This window comes from Hydra viridissima, unplaced genomic scaffold, assembly GCF_058129835.1.
Source record: "Hydra viridissima isolate aposymbiotic clone 2 unplaced genomic scaffold, HvirCarnegie_v1 scaffold_7, whole genome shotgun sequence".
Classification (NCBI taxonomy): Eukaryota; Metazoa; Cnidaria; class Hydrozoa; order Anthoathecata; family Hydridae; genus Hydra; species Hydra viridissima.
The window spans coordinates 12426388-12447283 of NW_028324306.1; the positions used below are offsets into that span (position 1 = coordinate 12426388).

General features: G+C 29.3%; 3 protein-coding genes and 1 non-coding gene across 12 annotated transcripts in view; 2 read left to right on the top strand and 2 right to left on the bottom strand.

Moving 5' to 3' along the window:
• LOC149886160 (uncharacterized) overlaps nt 1–20896 on the bottom strand; it is a 102396-nt gene that overhangs the window by 73581 nt on the left and 7919 nt on the right. For 2 of the 6 annotated variants that reach the window (XM_090093787.1, XM_090093789.1), the window contains 6 exons: nt 20008–20134; nt 19337–19470; nt 19109–19162; nt 18426–18542; nt 18155–18277; nt 17726–18060 (listed from right to left, as the gene is read on the bottom strand). In XM_090093787.1, the coding sequence (XP_089949913.1) occupies nt 17899–18060; nt 18155–18277; nt 18426–18542; nt 19109–19162; nt 19337–19470; nt 20008–20134 (717 nt within the window). In that variant the 3' untranslated portion in view covers nt 17726–17898. Of the gene's footprint in view, nt 1–17725; nt 18061–18150; nt 18278–18425; nt 19163–19198; nt 19471–20007; nt 20135–20896 lie in introns of those variants that run through there. The other 4 variants (XR_016454412.1, XR_016454413.1, XM_090093788.1 and 1 more) reach the window with 3 other exon arrangements.
• LOC145184951 (uncharacterized) lies at nt 661–6469 on the bottom strand. Of its 4 annotated transcripts, none has more exons than XM_090093793.1 (5): nt 6092–6469; nt 4269–4990; nt 2052–2354; nt 1334–1450; nt 661–1190 (listed from the first exon to the last, which is right to left on the bottom strand). In XM_090093793.1, the coding sequence occupies exons 2-5, from the start codon at nt 4969–4971 to the stop codon at nt 745–747; spliced, it is 1569 nt and encodes a 522-aa protein (XP_089949919.1). In that variant the 5' UTR covers nt 4972–4990; nt 6092–6469; the 3' UTR covers nt 661–744. The 4 variants fall into 4 exon arrangements, with proteins under 4 accessions (XP_089949919.1, XP_089949917.1, XP_089949918.1 ...); XM_090093791.1 differs by having other exon boundaries at nt 4146–4990; XM_090093792.1 differs by lacking the exon at nt 6092–6469 and adding an exon at nt 5280–5493 and having other exon boundaries at nt 4146–4990.
• Nucleotides 7889–7970, top strand: Trnas-gcu (transfer RNA serine (anticodon GCU)). Its single transcript has one exon. It is a non-coding gene; the product is annotated as a tRNA-Ser (tRNA).
• On the top strand, nt 11971–13212 carry LOC149886162 (uncharacterized). Its single transcript, XM_090093797.1, has 2 exons — nt 11971–12087; nt 12353–13212. The coding sequence occupies exon 2, from the start codon at nt 12393–12395 to the stop codon at nt 13116–13118; it is 726 nt and encodes a 241-aa protein (XP_089949923.1). The 5' UTR covers nt 11971–12087; nt 12353–12392; the 3' UTR covers nt 13119–13212.

A 20896-nucleotide genomic window follows, 5' to 3' on the forward strand; every position in this document is an offset into this window, starting at 1 on the left:
TCTATCGTTACCTCAAATTTGGAAGAACTAATTGATTTAAAACATTTTTAAAATTGATATTTCTTTTTCTTTCACATTTGTTATCCAACCATTAAAAAGTTTTATAGATTTGGAATTCAAATTGCAACTTTATTAATTTTTATCATAATATTTAGTTTACTTTAGTTACTGAATTTAACTTTTCAAATTTCCAATTTTGATTATTTAAAGGGTTATGATTAATAATAGCTGTGATAAAAATAAAAAAGACTGAATATTCCTACACCCTTTGTTTTTATTGATGCTCCACAGCTCGTTATACTCAAATATCATAAAATTTATAAAACTGAGTAATTCTTTGATTAACAAAAGAAATTATAAATAATCATTACAGATAATCTGTGGAATAAATTAACAGTATGTTTACAATTTCACTTAGCAGTAACAAAGTACCGATAAGTTTGTGTGCACGGTCACGCTTTACTTACTCTCTATTTCGGTGTCAAGAGCTTAAACAATAGATTTTACAGTTTCCAAACCAGTTGAGTCTATGAATTGATTTGACGAAGTAAAAATCTAAGAAAATTATTGGTCTCAAACCCCGTCTGTTATCATATTTTTTTAAAATCTAAGAAAATTACCGGTCTCAAACGCCGTCTGCTATCATATTTTAAACAACACTTAAATTCTAAAACATTTTATTAGGCTTTTAAATTAATACATCTCATTTCGTAAATTTAACAGAAAAAAACTCTTTTTTAGTAGTTAGTCGCACATTGATACATCAAAGAAAATTGTTTTTGCATCCAAATATTGGCTAATATTGAATGGTCCCTTCCACTCGCTTACAATTGCGTCTTTTTTGACAGTTGGCTTATGGAGCGCTTTAATCCAAACACCATTTAGTGGGATTACCCATGACTCCTTATTATGACCCTTCATCTTATCAGAAATAGATATACGAAACTTCTTTTGAAACGGCCAATCAAGAGTTTCATCAAACAAACCTTGCAGAATTCGAACACTGAAATAAATATCACCGTGCAAACGATCCAACTGCGATTTCAACTGGACTCGATAACCTGGTTCATCTGTATAAAACGCTCCAGAGTGCTGAATAATCTCAGTTTTGGTCATGTCTCGCTTTCTGAGCCGCCATTCAATTGTCAGTTTACCAAGAACACGATCGTTCAATTTTAATCCAATGTTACCTGGATAAATTACACGTTGAAAAGAATTTTTTTGTTCCAGTCATGTACACCAACCAAACCCATACAATAAGAGTAGCAACACCATAAAGCAAGACGCTTAAGCTATTAATAAAAAGATCAGTGTGATATATGAGAGTAATAACCTGCATATCCGTTGTTACTATGTTTTACTTGCTCTGATAAGTATTGTTGTGCTTTCTCAAAATAGCCCTTTGCTCCTTCTTTTTCGTTTAAATTAGAGGCTCCTAGAACGTTTTGAGCTAAAACATGAGAAAATTTTATCAATTTACAAAAAAAAAAAAAAAAATCTGAAATTTCTGAAAACTTTGAAACTGCTTCACTTTTTTCACAAGGAATCTCAGTTAACATTAATTAAATAAAGAAAAAAAAAACAGCAACATAAATTTAGTTCAAATGTTACTTTCAACTGTCAAAACACTTGTGGTTTCAGAATTTGGTCACATGGTTTTAGAATTGGGTTTAAAAAACATCTTAGCTTTATTATATAATAATAATAATAATGATAATAATAATAATGATAATAATAATAAGAATAATAATAATAATAATAATAATAATAATAATAATAATAATAATAATAATAATAATAATAATAATGATAATAATAATAATAATAATAATAATAATATTAATAATGATAATAATAATAATAATAATAATAATAATAATAATAATAATAATAATAATAATAATAATAATAATAATAATAATAATAATAATAATAATAATAATAATAACAATAATAATAATAACAATAATAATAATAGTAATAAAAATAATAATAAAAAAAAACAATCATTGCATTTCTTATTTTTTAACTCCAGATTTGTTTAAACTGACCTTGACCAGTTGGACAATTGTTTATTTGAATGTTGCGCAATAGCATTAGATCATCCATGTAGTTTGAAATACCAGTACCTACACTTTTAAAATTAATTGAAGGTTGACTTAAAGTTTTCTTTAACTTCTGATGCTGTTGAAACTGTTGATAAAGTTGTTGTTGATTTTTATTGTTAGCTTGCCTGTTTCGCTTTTTAACTGAGGCATCTTTTTTTTGTGAACCATTTTGACACTTCTGTTTATTCTCTGGATTAATATCATCAGAATATACTTCCATACCACTTTGCAAATTTACACAACTGCCTAATCAAAAGAACAATCAAAATAATCAAAATCATAATCAAAAGAACAATTTTTTAAAGCTTACTCATGATGCATATGAACACAAAAAGTCTTCTAAAATTAGGTAAGAATAAACTAAAAAAAAGAATAAAAAGTAATTATGAAAAGCGTAAAAAAGCAATTGCATAAGCTCTTTAAGTTAAATAACTCATTTTCTCTTTAATTACCATTTAGATATCTCATGTCATAGTATAGCAATGGGAGATAATTAAATGAAACAAATTTTTAAATAGCAGTCTTCAGATCATTTTACTTAATCTATATATTCATATATTCTCCTACCTGCAAATATGCAATTTATTTAGTCTGAATATTTATTATAAATGCAGATATTTTCAGAAGTTTTTATTTCTGCTCTTGGTTTAAAGTTAATCCAATAAAATGGATAAACTTAATGCAACAAAATGAATGGACCAGTTTCCCAAATATTAGAAAAAACAGATGAATGGACTATATGACCAACTACATACAACTGAAAAGCAAATGAAAAACTTGACTCTCTTTTTCAATAGCCTTCCCCAATTAATCTAAAAGATTATTTAGAATGTTTGTGACTTCCTAAAACTATGGCTGCGGTCTGTTTTGGAACAGCTTTGATTTCAAATTAAAAGTAATAGATAGACAATTTCCAGAAAACTTGACATATAGTTATGTTAAATGTATGAGTGTAATTAAATGCAGTACTTTCTATGTCAACAATATGACTACTTTTAGAAAAAAATATTAAACTAGTCAAGTTCATACTAGCCTTTGCACAATTTCTTGACTGTCCTTTAACTTTACAACAAAGTAACTTTTACTGAATGTTTATCTAGGTCATAGTTCTGCAAGTGGGGCAAGATGATAGCCTAAAGAAACATTCATTAATCTTTTTTTTTCTGCTTTTTTTTAACAATTTTTTTGTTACATTCATAAAATTAATTTTTTAATTTAATGTATAAATCAGCCTTATATGGCAAATAAGGATATATTTTAAACTTGAATATTTCAAGAACTGTTTTAAGTTAGGTGCCTGAAATTCTCTAGTAAAGTTATTTCATGAAGCTCTTCAACTCCATCAAATTCCAACAAAATTCAATTTTGTTGGAATTAAATAAGGCTGAGTAACAAAATTTTTTACCAGTTGCACTTTTTTTTATTAATTAGCATAAATAAAAAGAATGATTTCATATCAACTATAGAGTTGATATGAAATAATTATTTTTGAATTTACATCAGATATAATTATTTTTGAATTTACAGCAGATGTAAAAAAGATGCACACTTTGCAGAAAAGCATATATTTTTTAAAACCACTGTATCTATAAGTTGATACCTTGTAATTGACAAATGCTAGAACACTCAACTAGTATATATTTTAACAAAGTGCTTATTTTTTAATATCTTCGGTGATAAGTATTTTTAATCTTTTAACTACTTTACAAAAATGTGTAACTTACAAAGTGTCGATCTTTAGCAATCAATATAAACAATTGTGAGTTCTTAATGTGTACGTATGTATGTATGTATGTATGTATGTATGTATGTATGTATGTATGTATGTATGTATGTATGTATGTATGTATGTATGTATGTATGTATGTATGTATGTATGTATGTATGTATGTATGTATGTATATATGTATGTATGTATGTATGTATGTATGTAAAAAATAAAATATAAGCTATATGGAAGAACCCTAATGGTGCAGTAACAGATACAGAATTTAAATATAAATATTTTTTTTACAGCATCAAATGATAAAAAATTACCTTTATAAGAAGAAACATCTTTTTCATCATGTTTCTGAACTGAATGGTACATTGGAACAAGACTATCAACTAATGAATTTGAAAAATTATCCATTAGTTGGATGTCATCATTCAAAAATTCACCTTTATTTTTAAGAGCACCTTGCTTTGTACGGCGTCTTTGACGTGATCTTTTATGCTTTGAGGAATCTGATACTGAACTGCCATCAAGAGAATTAGCTTCACAGCTTTCACTAAAGTTTGAACAACCGTCATTGGAAATTTTAGATAGCTGTGTTTGTAAACCTCCATTGTAGCCTGATGGTAAACCAAGAAAGAAATTTTCAATTTTATCAAGTCTCTTTTCTAAAAACTCTCTTTTTGCCCTTTCTAATGCAAGTTGTTGCTGGAGTTGCTTAATAACTGCTTTTTCAACTAAATTATCAGTTGTATTTGCACTTTGTAATTTTGTAACATTTGCTGCATTCTTTAATGCAGTAACATCATTTTTAAGATGTGCAATCAACTTTGTATGATGAGATACTTGATTCATTAAAGTACTTATTTTGGTGCAGTCCTTCAGTCGCTTTTCTTGAAGGCTAAGGATTTGTTGATTAGCTTTCATAAGAGCATCAGAGATGTTTAACTGGTCATTACTAACAAAATCATTATTATTGGACATTTTACTTCTTGAACAGCTAGATTTTACTGAATCTTGATCTTCTGATACTAATTCTTTCTTCATACCACCCAAAAAGAATTCAAGATCTACATCTGTTATTGTTATTGCTTCATTATTGTCAACTGCTTTTTGAATGTTTTCACTTTCCAAACTTATCAAACTCATTTTATTATTTCAATCAAACCTTGAGGGAAAAGAATAGAAGCAAAATTAAGACCAACTATTTTTCATTATACTTTAAATTAACCATGCGTAAAGACAAAAGTAAATTAAATCTTCTTAAACTTACTATGTTACAATACCTAACATACGACAACTAAACCTAAGCATATACATAAGTGAACATAGCTTTTAATATATGCAAATTATAGCAATAGCTAGCCTGTAGCAACTATTTATCAAATTATAATTTGTCATTTTAAAAATATTATAGGTACTTTTATTCTCACATTATATCATAAGCATTTAACTACCTCAATATAGTTATAGAGAAAGAATTTATGTTCTATTTGGAAATGGAATTTACAATTGTTTAAGTTTCGACACTTGGTTTCACCTATCTTGGGAGTTGACATCCTTAGAAGTTCGAAAAGTAATCAAAATTTTAACAAGGACCTTTTATACTTTTAAAGAGACTACAAAAAATCGTTAAACCATGCACGACATCACCCCGCCCCTCCACCAACCGCGTGATTATCCTTAGGCCAATTACAAATACGTTTCATCACTTGCAACGTTCTCTCCAGATAAAGTCAACACAAGTTTTAACAAAACAAAAATCGAGTAGTGCGAGCGAAAGATTTTAAAAAAATAATAACGTTCTTGGTAAAATGTAGAGGGCAAAGAAAAGAGAGTAGAAATTGATTCTTTTGAGAAACTAAGAATGTTGATGTTCTCCTCTACAACCATAACCCTAAATTGAAATGATTTTTTATTACTGTTTTTGACGAATTAAGTCGCAGGACGTATCACGGTACATCGAAAGCACGAGCAGAGGGGATATTTGGGGAGGTTTACATATCTTCGCCACCCAAAATCAGACTTGGTTTAGTTATAAAAATTATCTTTAAACTATGATGAATTGTTTAGGATTTTTTAATACAAGGTTAGCAATTTCACAATTATGAGGAGACCGAGGTTAAATGCATTAGGGACAAGTTGCAACAGTTACATTTTAAAGATGATTTTTATTCTTAACTTGTTATTTGTTTATTTCCTAATATTTTACATATATATATATATATATATATGAGAAGTACATGATTATTATGTTTAATAAAGGTACCTTATTGAATAAGAAGAACGAATTGGTTTCAGAGTGCAGGCATAGAAATAAATTTCTTCTTTCGAAATTTGATACTGGTGACTAGGCCTATATTATTTCTTTCCTTTCTTTTCTTTTCTTTTCCTTTCTTTTCGTTCTTTTCTTTCTTTCCTTTCTTTTCTTTCTTTCTTTCCTTTCTTTTCTTTCTTTCTTTCTTCCTTTCTTTCTTTTCTTTTTTTTTCTTTTCTTTTCTTTTCTTTCTTTCTTTCTTTCTTTCTTTTCTTTTCTTTATTTCTCTATTGCTTTCTTTCATTTCTTTACTTCTTTATTGCTTTCTTTCTTTCTTTATTTCTTTTCCTCCTCTTTTTCCTAATATGACGTCAGAGCACACGATACAGTAATTTTTCCAATTTGTAACGGTTTTTATAGATTTTTGATTTGTATTTCATGGCTGATGATTGCCGCTATGCATGAAACTTTAAGTACCATACATCAGTGGCGTATCTAGGGTATGGCAGGCAGGGCACGTGCCATGGGCGCCAACCTGAAAGGGGCGCAAAAGAGGCTTGGTTGCAATACAATAAGCGAGAATTATATAAAATAAATTAAGAAATAATATATTATATAAAATAAATATGTTATATAAAATAAAGTTTGTGTCATCATTTATTAAAAAATTGTAATTAAGTACTTTATGTGGGGGAGGAGGGGCGCGAGATTGGTGTTTGCCCCAGGCGCTATTTACCCTAGGTACGCCACTGCCATACATAGTTGTTGTTTCTTCGTTTTATATATATATATATATCTATCTATATATATATATATATATATATATATATATATATATATATATATATATATATATATATATATATATATATATATATATATATATATATATATATATATATATATATATATATATATATATATATATATATATATTATGATAACACGTCTGGTATCAAAAAAACTTATTGTGGTAAGATAAAATTTGCAAAAGTTTTTTTTTTCCCCGATAAAAACTTACGCTTTCAAGTTTTTTTCTTCTAGTTTCTTGTAAACTTAGAAGTATATGAACAAACTAAAATTATATAAAGTAAAAAATCTTTTTCAACTATTTCTTAAAGTAAATAGTTATATACATTATTTTGAGAGATCATAATATCTACAGGGTTAGTTGCAACAAATTTCTTGGGGTAAATTAAAACACAATAAACTGCGGCTTTGATTTTATGATTTTTCTAGTTATTCCTAACAATAATGGAAGTTTTTATTGTAATAACGAACAAAATTGTTAACAAAAAAGTTATTTGCAAAAAAAATTCTATTTTAGTTTCTTATCATTAATTTAGTTTCTTTGTTAATATTTCAACTTGATTTCAGGAGTTTTTTTGGAGTTTTTTGATTAAACATAAAATTTATGCGAATTAATAAAAACTACAAACTAATTAATAATGTTTCTTAAGACTCTGCAAAGTTAATATTTTTAAAGGTATTGTATTGCAATTTGCCCCATTCACTGTTACAACTTTTCCCGGAGGAAGGTTAGTTGCAACAATATTCTTTCATTTTATTTTCACTATCACGTGAAAACTAAGTTTTAAATTATAACTATCAATTATAGATAAATACGTCACTAAAATATATTTTATCATCCTGAAAATTTTTTAAAAAAAAATCAAAGTTGTTGGTAATATAGTTTTTAAAATTGTGTTGCAACTAGCCCCGATCTCCTTTAATACTCAGTAAAAGAAAAAAAATTGGGAAACTCTTTATTATTTAATTTAATAATTTTTAACTTTTTCCTTTATGTAAGACGAGGTGGCCGAGTGGTTAAGGCGATGGACTGCTAATCCATTGGGCTCTGCCCGCGTGGGTTCGAATCCCATCTTCGTCGAGTACATTTTTAAGTTCTGTTTAATTTTTAGCTCAATGTAATAAATGAATTGAGTTTAATTTTTTCGGGTATTTTTTTCTTCTTCGGGTATTTCTACGGGTATTTTACGGTATTTAACTAGTGTCAAGTGTCTGGTATTAAAGATAATTAGATATTAACTGATTTACCCGAAATAACTACTCGGATCCGAGTTCGGATCTCGGGTCCCTAATTTTGTTTTAACTAAATTTTTTATTTTCTCTAGATTACACAGATTAAAGGTATTGTTGGTGGTTCAACGCCTTGTAGAATAGTTAAAAATGTGTTAGACACCATAATGACACAACCTTTGAAAAGCTGTTTTAGTAAAGATGGGATAAAGGGAAAACGGAAATTTGTAGCCAATGTTATACAAATGTTTAAAAAGTAAGTTAGTTCATATACCAAATTATGTTGTTCGGTTTCTACTGAGTGTTGCTATGAAGAACAAAAAAGTGCAATAAAAGTTAAGTATATATTTAGTTAAATATAAATATTTAAATAAAAAAAATAGCTCTGTATTTTGCTTGTTTTAGAAGCGGTTATTTCAGAAAAAGATGGTTTTGACTTAGGAAATATCGAGACACACTCGTTGGCGACTTTTTAAAACAACCAATGCCTAAATTGCAAAAAGAAGAAATTAAATAATATAAAAGTTCTTTTTTTGTGTTTGTTATAAAACGACGTATTAAAACGACCAATTTTATATTTATATTATCTAGTCGTAATTCGTCCGAAAAGTGTCTAAAAAGGACATCTGTGGACGCTAATACAGACGGACAAAAGTCATTCGGACGTCTACTGGACGTCCATTAGACGTCCTAAATACACGTCTTAGGTCCAATTAGGACGTCCAAATGCCCACTGGATGGCAGTCGCCGTCAGAAATTTTTTTTAGAAGCAGAATGTTTTGGAATGGGTTGATCGCAACAAATTGGGAAGCTAAAGCCACTAGCAGCTGCCGTCAGAATATATTTTGTTGGAAACATGATTTGGAGGCTTCCCGCCAGAAGAAATGAAGATAAAGGGCGAAATTTTTGATAAAAAAAAAAAAAAGAAAAATTAATCTATACTTTGCTCGTTAATTTAAAAACAAACGCTTTTAAATTAAAAAGCACTTTAACGATTGATTAGCTGCAAAAATTGCGTTTTGTGATTTATTGTCAAACTATTATTTATTGTCATTGACTATTAAAAATTATAAAACCATTATGATTCTGCCCAAGTGTTTTTTTCTAAACCTATCGAACAAAATTAAAGTTTCATATTTAAAACAAAAGTTAAAAATGGAATATTCACTTTTTTTTCCAAAGTACAATTTATTTTTTTTTTACAACAGAATTGAAAATGCAAAACGCGTCTTAGTCGAACCAAGTAATATATAATAGAGATTTTTTTACTTGTTTAAATTTCCAGTGCAGCATGAGATTTTTTTACTCTCCAGTAAAAATATTAATAAACTTTTACAATCATTATGAGGTTTTTACTCCGCGAGTAAAAACGTGTTAATTGCTGTAAATGTATTTTGCGACCGCGTAGTATTTTGTCAATGCTTTTAATCGCTTTAAAGATTAGTTTCTTGAAAAGCAATAAAGTGATTCCATTTAGCATAAATATTATTTAATTTTTTTCTGTTTTAACTTAGTGTGATCTGATGGTGATCATAGAATATTACAGATTATGTATTATTTTAATATTTCTAAGATTTTTTTTCTTGTTTTTCATTTACATTTTTGATTTTATCTGTATTTACATATTTTTCATAAGGTGTATATAATAAAAGACAAACATAAGTTTAAATTGAGTAACTTTTGGTGAGATGCGCGCTTTCATTTGAGAGCTTACGAGAAGAAAGCTGCAACGGCAACTTTTATGATTTATGATAAATATTTCACACTAGGCATGCGCAATGATGGGATTCCCTGAAATGTCGTTTTAAAACTTTTTACGCAACGGGGTCATTCCACGCCAAACGGTCCAATTTCCGAAATAATCCCCGCATTACCATCTCCGATTTTAATAAAATTTTGACAGTATGTTGTTAAACATGTTTCATGAATATGGCCAAAATTTCAGATCAAAATAATTATTATTTCGGATTTTGTGGTACTTTTTGTAAAGCTTACCCAAACTTCAATATCTGTCAGTAGTTAAAATTCGTATATTTGGGGTCCTATATTTTTGCAATGAAAGGGTAATATATCTTAAAAACATGGTTTCTTTGTAAACCGAAGGTGCAGATCACAAATAATTTATTACAAGTTTCATATTATGTCTATATTTTAGTCTATGGTTCGCCAAATATCGTCACAAACGCAACACTATAAATATTTTTTACTTATTTGTAGGGTCATATCTCTAAAACTAAAAGTTTTTGAATATTGCTATTTCGTCAAAAGGTTCTTCATACTGTCATAATGATATGGATTAAAAATTTGCTATTTTAATAATTTCTCTGCTGAGTTATTCTGAGTGCAATATGGCGAAAAAAGTGAAAAACCCTAAAATAACGTGTGTTTGAACCCCTAAAACATGATGTGGGCAAATTTTTTTTGTTTTTTTAATTGTATTATTGGAAAGATCGTATTTCAAAATTTTAGAAACAATAAAAACTGTCTTGGAGAGATTTTTCTTATGAACGAAAAACATCTAGTTTTTATAAGCTAAGTTAGGTCTGCAAAGTCTTTGATATTTTAAAAACGATATAAAAACGATAAAAGCTAAGTTAGGTCTGCAAAGTCTTTGATATTTTAAAAACGATATAAAAACGATAAAAGCTAAGTTAGGTCTGCAAAGTCTTTGATATTTTAAAAACGATATTAACTATTGCCATGTAGAGGTAATTTTAGTAAGTAAGTATATTATTATTCTACGGACAAATCTCTCTAAATTAATTTCAAGTATTTAAGTTTATCACTAACATTTAATAGATAAATTTAAAATAACTCTTATTATAACATCTATTCTATGTAAGTTTATCACTAACATAGAATAGATGTTATAATAAGAGTTATTTTAAATTTATCCTGACATGTCTGTTGAACAAAACTTAACTACTTGTTGTATTGGAAAATTTGATGGAAGTTTATGTCATTTAAGTACTTATTTTCGAAAAAAGGGTTTTATTGACTTTTGCTCAGAACTTTCGAACTTTCGAAAAAAATAGTTGTTAGTGGTTTATCACCAGATAATAGTGTCCTACCACTAAGCAGTGCAAGTGTAGAGTGTGAGAATTGCATTGACTGGTCAGATTTGATATTAGAATTGAAAGATAAAATATCTACAATCAGTAATCCCCGTGAAAAAGTTCAAGTTTTAACTCTTATACCAAACAGTTGGTCAAGAATAAAAATATGTAGTGAGTTTAAAGTATCAGACAGAATGGCTAAAGCAGCAAAAAAGTTAAAAGCAAAAAGTGGAATCTTAGCACTTCCAGAAAGAAATGGAGCAAAGAAATTGCCAGAACATGTTAAAGAAAAAATTTTGAAATTTTATGAACACGAAGCTTTTAGCAGAACATGTCCAGGGAAAAAGGATTTTTTATCTGTAGGCATTGGTGCAAAAAAAGTGCATATGCCAAAAAAATTACTGTTAGTTAATTTAAAGGAACTTTTTTTGGAGTATAAAAAAGAAAATGGAGCTGAAGTCAGATTTTCTAAATTCTGCAAGTTACATCCAAAATGGTGTATAACTGTTAGATCTTCAGGTACCAATCGTATTTGTGTATGTACTATTCACCAGAATATAAAATTAATGTTTGCAAGTAGCCCAGTTATGGTAGACTATAAGTGTTTAATTGAAAATATAGTTTGTGATATTGAATCTAAAGAATGTATGCTTCATCGTTGCGAGAAATATCCAGGGAATGAAATGTTAAAGGCTTATCTTGAAGAGCAATTTAAAGACTTTGAATCTGATGAAACTATAACATTCAAGCAATGGATAAAAGTAGATCGTGAAACTTTAGAATCTTTGCAATTACCAGTAGACGACTTCATAGATGATTTAATTTCAAAAGTATCTATTTTATCTAAGCATCATTTTATTGCCAAAAACCAAAACAACTATTTGCGATTATTGAAAAATGAACTGAAATCAAGTGAGTTGATCATTTTGATGGATTTTTCTGAAAACTATTCATTTGTTGTGCAAGATGCTGTTCAAGGGTTTTACTGGGAAAACAGCTAAACAACTTTGCATCCTTTTGTTGTTTACTACAAACTTAATGACATACTTAAAAATAAATGTTATTGTGTTATCAGTAATTGCATGCATCACGATACTATTTCTGTTTATGTATTTCTTAGTAAATTATTAACTGGACTTAAAACATTTTTATCTTTTGAACTTATTCATTATTTCAGTGACGGTTCAGCTGCACAGTACAAAAACTTCAAAAATTTTATGAATTTATGTCACCATTATACTGACTATGGTATTAGAGCAGAATGGAATTTCTTTGCAACTAGTCATGGAAAATCTCCCTGTGTTGGAATTGGAGGAACTGTGAAGCGTTTAGCAGCACATGCCAGTCTTCAACGGCCAATTGATAATCAAATTTTAACGCCCTTAAATTTATATGATTTTTGCAAGCAAAGTATCATGGGTATTTCATTTATTTATGTTGATAGTGATGAAGTAGACAATATTAAAGACAATCAAGAGAAACGATTTAGTACTGGAAACACAGTTGCAGGTACTCGCGATAATCACAAATTTGTACCTGTAAATGAAAATCAGGTTTGTGTCAGTCGTATTTCAAATGACAATACATCTTCTATTGCAAACGTTAATGAGAGTTACAATAACAACTCAACCAAATTAGTTTCACTGTCTGATCTTAGTCCTGGAAATTTTGTTGCATGTATTTACAATGCACATTGGTGGATTGGACATGTTTGTGAAATTTCAGAAGAACAGGAAGATGTTTTCATTGATTTTATGCATCCTCATGGTATGGCTCAGTCATTTTACTGGCCCAGCACCAAGGACAATTGTTGGGTTCCTGAGCAGCATGTTATTGCAGTCATTCCAAATCCAATCAGTTCTGCAACAGATCGATATTACAATTTACCGTCAATTGTTGTTTCAGACATTAATTCCAAATTTGAAGCTATTTTAAATATGTAATTTGGAATCAAGTTGACTATAGTTTCGTACAACTGAATTTTTTCTATCACAATTTTTTTTTTTGTAGATAAGAAACAATATGTTAACATAAAAATATTTGTTTTTAGTTTTTTGTTGCAGAAAATGTGTTGTAAAAGCTGTATTGTTAAACTAGATTTTGCATATATAACCAGGACCGCATTTGTGACGTGTTGGATTGATGGTGCTCTTAGGCATATGAATAATCGTCGCCTAAAATTTTGTAATAAAATTTAGAAAAATACATATATAACAAAAAAACAAGCGCCCCTTTTTGGTTGGTGCCCATAGTCAGTTGCCTCAACTTCTCTAGTATTTTAAATTGCCAATAACATGCATTTATCCGCAGTATTTTATAGATAATAAGATAATCTCTTCAATAAATCTGTTGTAAGTTTTTTTCTTTTCCTTGGCGTAGTACCATATTCAAGAGATTAAAATAGCTCTTCTAAATCTTGAATTAAAAGCTCTCTACTTAAAGTACCATTAGATTCTTTTAATTTTCTTAACATAAAATCAATTGCTAATTGGGGTGTTGCAAGATTAGAAGCGCTTCTACTAAAAGCTTCAACATTTAATTTAATAGGCTTTAGCGTATTGTCAACTCATGTTCCATATTAATATTTTCTTAAAGTGCACACTTCCAATACCTTGAAGAGTTTCTTAAATGATACAAAATTGTTTTAAAATACATTAGAAAACATAATTTATATTTTGCCTCTTTCTGGATTAGATTTACTCAACTATTTTGTAATTGACAGTTTTGATCCAACCGTTAATTTTTTGAACTTTTTTTACCGTGTGTTACCCTAGCGATAATATAACTACAGTATTATCTAAGCATGCTATTATGCATCACATACAGATGACTAGAGAGGTCAGGGATTCAAAAAACACCCTGATGCGTCCGAAACAAGTCCAGGCATTAAAATCACGAGACTCGCCGAGTCTTAGACCGGGTATTCAGCCACAGACTCGCCGTGTCCGAAAAAAAACGGGTACCCAGACCCGAAAATCCCTAGAAATAACTCAAGCAAATGTTAAAAAATATTTTTTGAACATTAAAATATTTTGATTTTTGGCACAATAAGCTTTGATTTTGATGCAGTATGATAAACCTTTATGTTTAGGACGAAATTGTAAAATTCAAAAAATTTATATATTGACCAAGTTTTTTTCGTTCATAAGAAAAATCTCTCCAAGACAGTTTTTATTGTTTCTAAAATTTTGAAATACGATCTTTCCAATAATACAATTAAAAAAACAAAAAAAATTTGCCCACATCATGTTTTAGGGGTTCAAACACACGTTATTTTAGGGTTTTTCACTTTTTTCGCCATATTGCACTCAGAATAACTCAGCAGAGAAATTATTAAAATAGCAAATTTTTAATCCATATCATTATGACAGTATGAAGAACCTTTTGACGAAATAGCAATATTCAAAAACTTTTAGTTTTAGAGATATGACCCTACAAATAAGTAAAAAATATTTATAGTGTTGCGTTTGTGACGATATTTGGCGAACCATAGACTAAAATATAGACATAATATGAAACTTGTAATAAATTATTTGTGATCTGCACCTTCGGTTTACAAAGAAACCATGTTTTTAAGATATATTACCCTTTCATTGCAAAAATATAGGACCCCAAATATACGAATTTTAACTACTGACAGATATTGAAGTTTGGGTAAGCTTTACAAAAAGTACCACAAAATCCGAAATAATAATTATTTTGATCTGAAATTTTGGCCATATTCATGAAACATGTTTAACAACATACTGTCAAAATTTTATTAAAATCGGAGATGGTAGTGCGGGGACCTCTGGACCACTTGGCGTGGAATGACCCAACGTCAAAACGTTGAAATTCGTGTTCTCTAAAAACGGCTTATAAAATGGATCAAAGTAGTACTTGCTCCAAAAGTGTAATAAAGTAATTATTTAATTTCTGATACAAATTTAGGATATATACATAACTTTAAATATATATATATATATATATATATATATATATATATATATATATATATATATATATATATATATATATATATATCGAGTATCATATCGAGTAGTCTAGATGGGTAGGAACACCGTTTTAAAAAAACACACAGTGCTTCTACCGGAGCAACTTTTAACCCGTTATCACATACAAACTCTTGAGGTTGTTGAAGTTCATTGAGTAAGCAATATATATCATTACGTAGAAATCTAAATTCACTTTTGCATTCATCATCAGACATGATTTCTAAACAAAATTGCTTATAAATCCGAAACGGTAAATCTGGATTTTTAGACAAATTTAATTACAGTACAGTAGTAAAAATTCCTCGTCGTCTATGATATTTGATTCTAATGCAAGTAATAAACTATTTCTAACATTTCTTAAAGAAGCCATTTTTAAATTTTTTTTGTTTATTTCAAGATGTTTTCTTTTTTTTGAAGCGGAAATTCATAACTAATTTTATTGGAATACCGCAAATGCAAATCGCAACCGCTCGATCCAGACCTTTGTCGTCTCCTTTGCCATTACAGTTTTCAGATCGTAAGCCCTCTTTTAAATAGCTGCTGCTGCGGAGACGTTCGTAAATTTCAGAATGTTATTTTTTATGACATACGTTTTTATGTTGTATTGTTTTTGTATGTGTTTTTATGACTCACCGCAAGGTGAACGCGAGTTTTTGTTGCATCTTCTTCTGATCACAATCAGATATGTATTATTAAAAGTTTAACGATGCCATACTGAATATCCAAAGACGGCTATTTGTAAAAGATAGGGAGAAACCGAATTTTTGAAGAAAAATCAAGTCATTCATAATTGAAAATAATATCATTTAGGTCAATCTACAAAGGAAAAATTTTATATTTACAGTTACTTACACTTATATTAAGTATCCAATTATGTGATACCTTTTATAGTTATGTGATACTAATATAATTAGTCTGTTCTTTTGTGTGATATAGTTTTTAACTTAAACATATGCTAACAACTATAAATATATAAACTCTTTTCCTTATCGTCAGATTTACCCAGATGGTACAACGTTTAAAAGTATTGACAAAATACGTGTTTGTAAAGTGCATTTCTACTTGGGTTGAAATCTCATAATGACAGTAAAAATTGAATGAAAACTTTACTGGGAGTAAAAAAAAACGCAAGAACAAAAATCTTACAAGAACAAAAAAATATCAAATGGGGTTTATACACGAGTATAAACCGCACCTTTTTTTTTTTTTTTCTTTGAAAGGCTACGTTAGACCAAAATTCCCATCTGGAGAAGGGATTTTCGTTGTTCGAAGTTCGTACTCGTTAAGATTTGAATAATAAACAATAGTTTTTGCTTTTTTTTTTTTAAATTATCCTTTATTGAGAATTGATCACGATAATTTAAAATTTATGTAGAGTAAAATGCAAAACGCTCGAGGTAAGCAATATTTTAAAACTGAATAAACAATGAAATTTTAATTTTTTTGAATGAAAATTTCATCCTTTGTCTTTATCTCCAAATCATCATGCAAACAAAATATCTTCTGACAGCGGCTTACAAAACATTCTGTTTCTAAAAGAAAGTTCTAGCGGTGGCCGCCATTTGGGAGGCAGAAGCTATTTTGCGCAAAGCAATAGTATTAAGCTGTGCAATTATTATTTTGAGATCAATGAATAAAAAGAAATTCACTTAAAATTCACCTTTTTCTTTCTTGGTCGAGCATATGAAGTGAGCACAAGCCATCCGACTAAATGTATTTCTTGGTCGAGCATATGAAGTGAGCACAAGCCATCCGACTAAATGTATTTCTTGGTCGAGCATATGAAGTGAGCACAACCCATCCGACTAAATGTATTTCTTGGTCGAGCATATGAAGTGAGCACAAGCCATCCGACTAAATGTATTTCTTGGTCGAGCATTTGAAGTGAGCACAAGCCATCCGACTAAATGTATTTCTTGGTCGAGCATATGAAGTGAGCACAACCCATCCGACTAAATGTATTTCTTGGTCGAGCATATGAAGTGAGCACAAGCCATCCGACTAAATGTATTTCTTGGTCGAGCATATGAAGTGAGCACAAGCCATCCGACTAAATGTATTTCTTGGTCGAGCATATGAAGTGAGCACAAGCCATCCGACTAAATGTATTTCTTGGTCGAGCATATGAAGTGAGCACAACCCATCCGACTAAATGTATTTACGTTAACACAACATAAAACAACTTAAGTAACGAGTTTGTTGGTTCGATATTAAAAATGGCTTTTTAGACTTTTATAGTTGACATTGATGCTTTAAATTTATTGTTCACTTCTAAAGTTTGTATTTTGTTTGTATGAGAATATCAATCAACATATTATTTTCTTAAATTACTTATACTTTAAAATTATCAATAAATACTTTTAATTTTGTAAAGAAAAGTTAGCAAAAACAAGAAAAAAAAAAAAAAAAAAACCGAATAAAAAATCTTTGAAAATTTTAAAAACGATTCAAAACGCACTTAACAATCAACTGATTTAATTTCTGATAAAAAAAAAAATGCATTTTTATAAAAAGGAACATGCGTAAAGTACTTCAAAGCAAAAAAAAACAAACTGACATCAAACTTAACACATGATAAATGGCTACTATTTAATTAACCTGCTAACAAACTATTGTTCTACTCAGGATACGTTTCGATGTATATATATGCATGTACACTCAAATAGTTTTGCGTCAATGAAAAATTTGTATAAATAACTGTAGAGAAAAATTTGTATATATAACTCGTTTATTTTAAAGAACTAAGATCATCTACATCTTCAGCAGCGTCTTCAAGAATAGGCCCTTTATCAAGTTGTCGAAGCACAAGTTTCTTGTAGACTCCGTTGGATTGAATAAGTTCATCGTGAGTACCCTCTTCTGCAATAGTTCCCTTATCTATTACTATTACCTAAAGATAAAGAAAAATTATCAAGAAAGAATGACAGTTGTATTTAGAAATAAGCTTTCCGAGACTTTTAATGACTGGCGTGAAAGTTTCTTACCCGTGACGCGTCGCGTACTGTAGATAACCTATGGGCAATGACTAACACAGTTCTTCCGACCATTGCTCTATCGATAGCTTCTTGCACTAAATGCTCGCTTTCGGCATCAAGAGCACTCGTTGCCTAAAATATGACACTAAGGACTAAAGATTTTAGGGACTAGCGATGCAAGCAAAGCAGTTTTTGAGACTTTTGTAAAAACGTTTTAAGCTCTAAAAATCTTCGTTACGTTGTTAACTATATATATACATATATATATAAAAAATCAGACCTCGTCCAAAAGTAAAATATCGGGATTTACAAGAAGTGCTCGCGCAATTGCCACTCTCTGTTTTTGTCCGCCTGAAAGTTTAACTCCGCGTTCACCTACGTATGTATTATAACCCTCCTAAAAAATAACGGTAAAATAAAATTAAGAAAAAACCAAACAAAAGTTCATTAAAACTCCTAAAAAAACTCTAATGCTAAATTAAAATTATAATATATATTGTATCAAAAACGACGGGAAAATAAGGCGCATCATCGCGTAATTTTCTAACTTTCCCTAATTTATTTGAAATTTGTTTTCAAAACCAGTTAGGCAGATTTTTTATCTTTTAATTTAACACATACATACAAGAAAAAAAAAAGTTCAAATAAGAAAATTGTAAGTCGCTATTTTTGCACAGACGTCAACTTATGAATCAGGTATACAAACTTTTTTTTTGGTTCAAAGATGATTGGTAACCTTACCGTAGTATTTGGTTTTTATGTGATACAGATTCACGGCTTATATGTGCTAGTTTTTAACGCTTTTTCCTAGCGATGCGGGTAAAACTGGCACACTTTTTACTTAATTTTTTTAATGCGTTTTGTTTGCACCTCATTCCCGAATCGTCTGTGGATTCTATTTTCACCAGTACCTTTCTGTCGTCACCAGAGTTGAGTTGATTAAACTCTAAAATCAAAGATTACCTCAAAAGATATAATGAAATCGTGGGCGTTGGCTTGTTTTGCTGCTTCTTCTATCTACAAAAGAAAGACACTTGTATATAATCTACTTACCTACATTACAATTTTTTAGTGGGCTGCAAAGTAAAACATTTTAAACACTCAAACGAGTCGTTAAAACTTTTGTATTTTAACTTGGCCAACATTTCTCATGGTAACCACCAACTGTACTATTTCCAGAAATATTCTTACTTCTTCTTGAGTTGCATCTACACCGTAAGCAATATTTTTAGCAATTGTAGTGGCAAACAATACAGGCTCTTGGCTAACAATACTCATTTTCTTGCGCAACAATGCAATATCGATTGATTTGAGATCATTATTACCTAATAATTGAAAGATTTTAAAAAATCAAAGCCAAATAATAAAAACTTTTTAAATATGAAGGATTTTAAACAAACTTTTAAAGCATAAAGAAAAGTGTATAAGAGCTATAACGTTGCATGTCATTACAATTCATGATCTGAGATATGCCTTTGAAAAAAGAATAGTCAGGATTGAGATAAATTCCCTCATTAAAAATCCCAACCTATTGTAAGTATCTACTACTCTGTAAGTATCTACTACTTCCTTGAATTGTAAAGAAAAAACAAAAATGCACTTTATCATATATGCTGTAATTGGTTGGAGTAATCTGACAGAAACAATAAACATTTAATAAAAAAGAAAACTTAATGGCATTACTCCATTTTAAAACGTTATTGCTGTTTGAAAATATACTTCAATATCTATTTATCAGATGGATGTTAGTAACAACTTTGGAGGTTAATAACTCCTTTTCAGGAAAGAGAAATCACAAGTGATTAACCTCCATTAGAAGCTTTTACATCAATACGTTTACGTCATAAAAAAACATTGCTTACCCACATAAATAGATCCACTTGATGGATCGTAGAATCTTTCTAACAAACTCATAACAGTGCTCTTTCCTCCACCAGATGGTCCCACCAAAGCAATCGTTTCTCCAGGTTTCATGTGGAAACTTAAGCTCTGAAAAATTTAAAATCACAAGACATAACTTTTTTTTTTAACAACATAGCATAACAAACAAATGTTGTGAACACAAGTAGATGTTGCTAAGGCTGTTAGTGACAATACAGAAAAGAGGGTTATGATTTAACTTGAAAACTGAAAAATGATAATAATGGCACTCAGTAACGAGAATGCAAAGAATAACTTTATCATCAAAGAGTACAACTCCACCATTAAAACAAAAAACAAAAAAAACGGAATGGTGAAAACAATATAAATTATGTTTGATTTTAAAACTCTGGTCTCAAACCAATTTGGTTTAGAAATATTTTACCATACACCTAATACCTCACTAAATCTAAATAAAGTAACAATGAAAGTAGTATTTGCTTATCTTTTGTGGAACATATTTTTATTTAAAATCACCAATAGGCAATTGAATTTAGGCATGCACTTATGCACAATGTAAAATACAGTCAACATCTGCTATAACAAACATTATCATACCTGATTTTGTCAATGAACACAATAGAAAAGCTAAGGACTGAGCATTTTGTTCGATAAACTGCTTATTGTAAAGTAGCAGTTATTATATCTGACTATACATTTGAATATATATGCAAAAATGATTAGTAAAAGTAATTTAACAGACAAATGTTTAAGCAACCATAATGTTCAACATACAATTAATAAAAAAGTAATTTAACAGACAAATGTTTGATGACTTTGGTTTTCCTAAACTTTTTACATTGCAGAGCATCACACATTTACAATTTTTTC

Bases quoted from the DNA above. Each gene is read 5' to 3' on its own strand.
- LOC145184951 (XM_090093791.1), bottom strand. From the start codon at position 4,971: ATGAGTTTGATAAGTTTGGAAAGTGAAAACATTCAAAAAGCAGTTGAC. The intron at 2,355-4,145 runs GTAATTTTTTAT...TCTTTTGATTAG, and splicing joins AGATGTTTCTTCTTATAAAG to GCAGTTGTGTAAATTTGCAA. The intron at 1,451-2,051 runs GTCAGTTTAAAC...CTCATGTTTTAG, and splicing joins CAATTGTCCAACTGGTCAAG to CTCAAAACGTTCTAGGAGCC.
- LOC149886162 (XM_090093797.1), top strand. From the start codon at position 12,393: ATGAATTTATGTCACCATTATACTGACTATGGTATTAGAGCAGAATGG.